Genomic DNA, 8,736 nt, shown 5'->3' on the forward strand with positions numbered 1-8,736 from the left:
AACTGATAGATCATACAGAGGAAACGCAAATGATCAACAGCGCCAATAGCCAACTCTTGTCTGATAAAATAGTGCAATTTGACGGTCACTTTTATAGCACACATATAAAGCGCGTTTTTTTTTCTTCTTGTGTAGCAACAAGTCACAAGCCATAGACTCTCGTAGCGTATTATATTTTTCTGTTTAATAGGTTACATACACATGATAGCTCTTACAGAACTGAATTAAACCATTTTTAAAATATTAATTGTAGAATATATGTTCAATTACGGCATTTACTAAATCGAGTGGTTTTTCCAATTAATTGATGAACTGGTTTTCAAGTTAAAGTTAGTAAAAGAAACAATTTAATAACCATCATTTCGCACTGGTTTATTTAAATTTCAAGCAAACAACTAGAAAGTCAACTTGTATATTCTCTGGATATAGTTAATAATAATTACAATTTCAGTAAAACATAAATACCTTCAAATTCAAAGTAATCAGGGTTAAGGTCCGAAAATCTAGCTTCACAAAATGTGATGATTATTCCCCTTCCTGACAATGATACAGTCTTCAGAGCAGCATAGCACACTTCTGACCAGTTAGTAATAAAATTATGGAGCGTCTGACCCATTTCACTATCAGAACAATACCAAGCTCTCTGACGTAGTTTAGTGAATTAAATCGTTGACATGAAAGTGGTTCTTTGATATTTTAGTTAGAACTCGTTGTTGATTGTGATTTCTTGTTCAGAGTACTTCGTCACAATCCTGGCATCATTTCATTATCACAAATCAGAATAAAGTCTGAATTGATAGCATTAGTGTCTTGAAGAACACTTTTTGTAACATTAAACTATATAAAGCAAATTGTTTATTCAGTGCCAAAAATAATTTTGTGTAAAACTTGGATCTACGAAAATGATGATTTAACCTCGAAATTCAGCATTATAAGCCCTCAAACTTACTGTTGTGCCACAAAGGACAGGAAGTAGAATAATAACAAAAGGACACTTCATTTAATTCGTAAGCAAATATTAAAATTCAACTAATTACAGTAGTCTCTTCTCTTTACTTCGTGTTTTACAATTTATCTTCGTGTTATGAATATAATTATTTTTCGACATAGCAATTTAACTTCATAGATTTCATGTAAAATTTTCTATTGCAAAGTGAACTATCATTGGAAATGATTGAACATAACGTTTAACTACAAAATCTCAAGCCCATTTCAGCAGCAGTGAAACTTAATAGTTTTATTTCTATTAATCTATTGTTGTTGTTTTGGTAGTATAAAGTTACACAATGTATTACCTGCACTCTACGAGGAATCAAACCCCAAATTTTAGCGTTTAAAAGTCTGTACGTTTGCCATTGAACTCTTGTTAATCTGAGAAAGCCCTATCTAGAAGTTTAAGGCCTTAAATTTCCATTAAACATATTTTGATAATATGGATTTACATCCACACTGAAAAATCGAAACGTATTTTTTGACACATTGACGCCCAACGTATATGTATCGTAAATTTCTGATTTCCTGTACAAAGGCGTGTTTGTTAATTTTCCAGTCGGAGTGTACAAACATTGGGTGGTGGGAACTGACGTAAATGAATAAAGATTGTCTGATAATCAATAAAAACGCTTTAAAATATTATTTAACAACTTCACATTAACAAACACTGTATTATACCTACAAAACACAGATTAAATTGTTTGTTATGTACTAGAAACTCGCATTTTCACGTTTGCTTTGTCATGCACATTTCACATGTCACGTTTTTAAGAAATGGGTTTTGTGTATTCCAACTGCATAAACGACTAAATAAAAAATTGTCATTATCAAAATATTTGGGAAGGGGGCCAATGATGTCAGGGTCCATCAATATAATTAATTGAGTCAAGTCCCCCACTCTTTCAGGCTCCGATGTCTATGAGTAAAACAGCATTTCTGATTAAACAAAATTTTACATATCTTCAAATGTTAATTTGTATCTCAAATAACTATATAATTTATATCGACAATATAAAGTACCCTGATAATACTGTCAAAAAATATTTTGAAAAGTTATTCTGGGCTTTTAATTCAAGCAAAGTAGAAACTGTTGCATTTTCTTACAGTTGTGCAACTTTTCAAATGAGACTAAAATGCAAAAAAAGTAAGCAAACTGCACTTTATATACATAATACAACATATCTGTTTTTGTTTCTTTACATCATTTTGTAGTGAAATTAAAAAGTTTAAATTCAGAATAAGGATTCAGCAACGATTTCACAGATTATGAATAAAATAAATCAAAATTATTATTTTTACTGATGATTAACAAGATCTATTTAAAAAAAATAAACAATCCCAGTGATACAAAAACCACACATAAACTGACTTAAAACACTTAGATGTCCAGTCTGAGGAAAACAAACAAAAATGACACAGTAACCTAATTCACACAGCTTTATGTCCTATAACTAATAACCAGCTTTTACTTGGCTAGTACTATTTTAATATAACAGTTAAAAATCTTTTTCTCTAAATCTTTAGAAATATTGAGAAAACAAAGTATTAAAAAGTTAGACAAAATATGTCACACACCTTGATTTGTTACTTGTAGTGGAAGTGCCAAAAGGGTCTTAAATACATTCAATAAAATATACTCTATTGGTATTTCAGTGACTTTCAAACATTTCAGAAATGATCAGTTGAGAAGTAAACAGACTCAGTAACAGGAAACTCATTACGATAAATTAGTTTGTGTAGAGTGACATTAAAATTAGTAGATGTTCATACTAAATCGACATTTATGACTGATTAGGATACAGATACCACTATAAATCATCTCTCACACTTTCTTATGTTTAAGTAAAAGTAATGAAATTTTATCTACTCTATGAGAATAAGTAGCTTTACAACCTTAACTTCTTTCAAAGGTAAAATACATTTAGTAAAAAAAAATTTTTTAAACATTTCAACAAAATTTACCAAAATATGGTAAGAAAGGTTGAAAAGCATATTTAATTTCCAGTTCATTAAGTGTGTGATTCTATGTTGCTTTTTTTTTGCAAATATGTTGTCCTACCTTTCAAAAGACAGCTCTTTCATGTTCACTTTACACAACCAAGTGTGACCCCATAAAATATTGAATCTTTCAATTCTAGAGTGAGCCAAATTTAGTTTTCATACATGCAGAAATCATTATCTACATTATAATAATATTATGAAGGACACAGATTTACAATGGATAACTTCCTAGTTTCTCACTTTTCATGTTCAATGGGCAAGCTTTGTGTTTCATGATATAATAAAGTTCTACTATGATTTTTAAACGTTTCATAGCATCTAAGTTTGAAAGAAAGTTTTAACTAGCTGAAGAGCAAACAAAAGACTTGAGTGATAAAAGATAGTTAAGATAATAAATGGTAACTCACATAATTAAGTTCAATTTTTATTTTAATAAAAAAATGTTTTACAATAACTTTTAAAGAAACTGATAATTAAACACCCTGTTTTCTGTTATGTTATTTGTTTCATTGTTTATTATTCTGCCTGCTCTGGACACTTTAATGTACAATCTTAAAGGGAGTAAAGGAAATCACACACGCACACAGGGGTATACAACTACCAACAGGTGTCTATCTAAGTTGGTACAAAACAGGTAGTTTTATAACAATATATATGTACATTTGTTCACAAACACGTATGGTTATGTCACCGTACCAAAAGCAGCTTTAGCTGCTTCTCGAGCTTCTTTGCGAGCAAAATACCTTGCTCGTGCATCTTCAACAGCTTGACCAACATTTCTTTTCGCAAATTTAGAAGCAAAATTTAGTGTTTTATCCTTTTCAAGATTCTTCTGATTCTCATGTTTTCTTTTTGTCTCTTTTTTCATATTCTTATCTTCATGGTTAGATTCTTCACTGTTTTCATCATGCTTAACCACAGTAGAGGAAGAAAACTTTTTCACTGAATAGTGATGTGCCTTTTCTCTAGACGATAATTTTTGTTTGAAATCTTTTCTCTCGTATTTCTGATCTTGACTGACAGAATGATTTCTATCTTTATCATATTTCTCATAGTCTTCTTTATCTACTGTTGAATTTGATAAAGACCTTTCATGTTTTCTTGATTTCTTAAAAAGGGAATTTTTATGATCTTTTCTCGTATGTCTTACCTTTTCCCTTGAGTCACTATTACTTTCCTTTCTTTCACTACCTGAAGATGAAGATAGTGACTTTCTCCTCTCTCTTTTTTCTCTTTTATGTATTTTTTCCCTATCTAAGGATGAAGATGGGGTCCTTTTCTTCTTTTTATTACATCTCCTCTTCTTATCTTCATCTGAAAATGGAGACAGTGATTTGCTATTTCTTCTGTTACCCACTTTGTGTTTTCTTTCCAGAGATAAAGTCTGTGAATGATCTAGTTTTCTTGATTCTTTTTTGTCCCTTCTATTTCTGTCTGGTGATGATGATTTACTCTTCTTTCTTGTTTTTCTTCTGTGACTTCGGTCATCACTTGGAGAAGGTGACCTACTTAAACTTATCTTCTTGAACTCTTTTCTCCTCTGATTTTCTTCTCTAACAGAGTTTGTTGACAATCTATTTAACTTGCTATTCTCTCTTTGATCTCTTCCTTCCCTCTCAGAAAATGATCTATGCACTTTCTCTGTCTTTTTTGTATACCTGTCTTCCCTGACAGGAGATGGTGACAATCTGTTTATCTTTCTTATCTCTCTCGGATCTCTTCCCTCTCTTTCAGAAGATGATCTATTTACTTTCTTTAGTTCTTTTCTGTGCCTGTTTTCTCTGTTATAGGATGATGATGGTGACTTGTTTATTTTCGTAGACTCTCTGCGATATTGTCTTTCCCTGATAAGAGTGGATGATGATGTTTTACCTTTCTTACTTCTGTCTTTTTCTTGTTTTATTTCTTTATGCGATGAAGATGATCTACTTTCTCTCATATTTTCTCTTCCCTCTTTCTCTGCCTTTTTGTAACTTTCATTACTTCTAAGTTCAACATTTTTCTTAGAACTTTTTTTTTATTAACTTTCTTATCTTGTGAAGTTGACTCATCACTACTTTGGTCACTACTACTAGTACTGCTACTACTGCTGCTACTGCTACTACTACTACTACTACTACTGGAACTTTCAGAATCAACAGAAAAATCACTATCAGCATCCACATTAACTGATTCAACCTTTTTGGACTCAGAATGATTTTTAATGTTCTTATCATTAACACCCTGGGATTCATCTTTGATTCTGTGCTTATTTCTCCTGAGTTTTGCACTGATACTTTTTGTGCTGCTTTCTTCATCACATGAAATAATTTCCTTTTTCACATGCTTTTCCTCTCCAGGAATATTTTCTTCACCAACAGTCTGGTTCAAAAAATGACGGTAAAATCCACTGAGGTCCTTTTGTTTGGTAACATCCATAAGATCTTAAAAACAATAACAGAAAAAGTAATGTAACTAGTTTTTTTAAGGGTTTCATGAAATCTTCATTAAACCAATATTATTTGCAAAAAGTTTACAAAGAAAGCACCTAGTTACACTTGCTATTCAGAAAATTTTGTTTGAGTAAGAAAAACCATTTACAAAACACTAAGGGAATCTAACCTATATAAAAGCCAGTGTGTGTCACATCATGCTTGATTTCTCGAAATAGGAGGAGTCATAGAAGCCAAAATGCATTTATCCAGATAGAATAGTTTGATTACTGTTTACCCATTACGATTTTAGTGACGGGGGTGCAAAGGGACCATGAAGGGGCAGTGATGTTAAACCTTATAAGTGTAGTGAGTGTTGGTATAATAAGCCTAGAGTAAAGAAGTAGTGTGGAATCACCTAGCCTAGAGCCAAGCACATAAAATTTATCATGAAAGTAAAAATATCGACTCAATTTTAAACTTAAATCATTTCTGAATTAAGCTATTTTCTGTTATATCACCAATGTTTTTAATAAAAAACAAACCTCTTTAATCAATGGAGACTTTAAAAAATCAACAAATAGTTTTCCAGTTTTGTTGTCTATACATTTCATTTTATACTTTCAGTATAAAGACTAACAACAATATTAGATTATACTTTTATTGCTAAGCTATATAACATAAAAACCATTGTGAGAACGTAGTGTTATCAAAACGCATTGGATTTTCTATATATATTAAAAGTTGTTAATCTAACTGATTTTTAAAATAATTTTTCTATGAAGACGCCACAAATTCATTTCCTGAATGTCCTTAAATTTGATTGGCTCAACTGCACTTTTCTGCCGCTTTGTTGGTCAAGCTTGATTTTGCATAATTTATCTATTTCAGTTAGTTATGAAATGTGAGGTTAAGGTATACAAGGGGTGGGGTGGTAGTACTTGCTCCATCATTCTTGACAGGCTAGTATATATAATAATACAAACTTTTATACACTTGAATGTACATATATTCATACATTCATGTGTGATGAAAACATGCTTATTACCACAAAGTCTACATACTTATAACTAAGAGATGAGTTTTCTATTTATGTTAGTTAACAAACTACTTGATTCTTTGCACTATTGAGCCAACCAGAGATTGTGACAGTAAACTAAGTGCTCCATTCTGCACACTACTGATCAGTATTTAACTTTCAGCACACCAGAATGTGCCAGTTAACAGTGCTCTATTCTGCATACTACTGACCAGTAGTTACTTCTCAGCTCACCATAGATTATGCCAGTTAATAAAGTGCTCTATTCTGCACACTACTGATCAGTATTTAACTTTCAGTACACCAGATTGTGCCAGCTAACAGAGTGCTCTATTCTGCATACTACTGACCAGTAGTTACTTCTCAGCTCACCATAGATTATGCCAGTTAACAGTGCTATATTCTGCATACTACTGACCAGTAGTTACTTCTCAGCTCACCATAGATTATGCCAGTTAACAGAGTGCTATATTCTGCATACTACTGACCAGTAGTTACTTCTCAGCTCACCATAGATTATGCCAGTTAACAGAGTGCTATATTCTGCATACTACTGACCAGTAGTTACTTCTCAACTCACCATAGATTATGCCAGTTAAAATTCTGAACATTTTCAGATCTGTCCCCATATCTTTGTTTCAATGAAAGTACTGTTAGTGACCTAAACAATGATGCTCTTTTAACTATCTCTAGAACTACTTGCTAAAACTATTCTAACAGTCAGGCTTACAAGAAAATCTCCATTCTTAGAAACCATAGCATATCAAAAGTTATGATAAGATAAACATTTAATACATTCAGTAAGAGGTTTCATAGCCTACTTAACAATCCTTACTGAAATTCATTAATTTCACGAGTTCAATATTATTTTACATATAATTACAGTATTTAAAATTTAATAAAATCTTTATGGTTTATAAAAAAGGATTTTACTAATGCCTCTCCTTTTACTAATACACATTGTTACATTCTGTTGTAATATCATAAGATACAAGATTTAGAAATTGCCATAAAACTTTCAAATAGAACTTATTTTTTATTCAACATGGATTCAGAGCTAAATGTTCAAATACTTATTTTTGTTTGAAAAAGTAATAAAACACTAGCTGAGGAACTGCACAACAGTCTGTTATCAACAAATCATGAAGACTGCCACTGAACACGTTTATAACAAGCTCTATATAATCTACTGAACGAGCTCATATGTTAATGTAGTTTTTTGTTCTTAATTTTTAACAAGATTTGGAAATGTATGTAAAAAATAATTAGAAAATAATTAAACATAGCAAAAGCTACATATGTGCAGGATATTATGGTAACAGATTAAAATATCCAATAAATACTTTCTAAACAGAGTTAGTAAAGACTAATCAATATCCGTCCAAAGATGTTATTCTGGCAGTTTGTTCAAGTCCATTTGTATTACAAATAATAACTATAAACCAAAGACATTGGAGTTTTATTAGGAACACAGTTGAAATAAAAGTTAATAAAAGATATGAAAAAAAATCACAATATGATTATACAGCACATAACAGCAACTGTAAATAAGACACTGATTTAAAAGTTGAAAAAGTTATAACATTTTGTTCCACAATTCTTTCAATTTCTTTTTACATATTGAAGTTATTATTCTAGATGTTTTTTTTTAAACCACGAGAAAGACCTTCTCATCCTTTAATTTTATCTTTGGCATATTTCGTTACAAAATCATTGGAGGTTTCAACTTCTGGCTTGCTTTTTTGGAATTAAAAGTTGCTCATCTGATTACATTTATAATTCAATATTCATTTTCAATATCTAGATCTAAAAATTAAAATGTATAATATTTTGCTACCAGTATACTAGTATCAAGCTAAGCCTAATTTGTTTATTTCTAGAATTAACGTGTATTTCAAACAGTCACTTTCCTCTGATATACTAAAATCCTTCCCTTCCTGAGTTGCTCTTATTCTATCAACAATAATATGACTAAAAGTTCTGAATGTCCTTGATGCAATGAAAAGCATGCATCAACATACCCATAATTCTCCACTCTCCAACCTTCCATGTGACCTACTGTGCATGCATCAGGAGATCCATTAGGTTGTCAAGAAATTAATGTCACTTTTTTTTTAGATGAAAAAACCCAAACAACTTATATATTAAAACAAAACATTTGTTAAATGAAATAGTCTCCATTGTGATCGATGATGCTTTTCCATCTTACAATCAGGTTGTTATTACGCTGATTAAAGAAATCACTTGGCTTTGAAACAAAAAACATGTTGATGTCCTCTTTAACACCTTCCA

At 31.1% G+C, this 8,736-nt stretch overlaps 1 protein-coding gene across 1 annotated transcript in view; it reads right to left on the reverse strand.

The window, feature by feature from the left end:
• Window positions 1–3,584: 3,584 nt before the first annotated feature.
• Window positions 3,585–8,736, reverse strand: part of LOC106478210 (nuclear speckle splicing regulatory protein 1-like) — a 41,228-nt gene continuing 36,076 nt past the window's right edge. Inside the window, 2 exon segments of the mRNA XM_013938736.2 lie at window positions 3,585–4,838; window positions 4,934–5,417. Coding sequence (XP_013794190.2) covers window positions 3,677–4,838; window positions 4,934–5,417 — 1,646 coding nt within the window. The 3' untranslated portion in view covers window positions 3,585–3,676.

This window comes from Limulus polyphemus, unplaced genomic scaffold, assembly GCF_000517525.1.
Source record: "Limulus polyphemus unplaced genomic scaffold, Limulus_polyphemus-2.1.2 Scaffold190, whole genome shotgun sequence".
Lineage (NCBI taxonomy): Eukaryota > Metazoa > Arthropoda > Merostomata > Xiphosura > Limulidae > Limulus > Limulus polyphemus.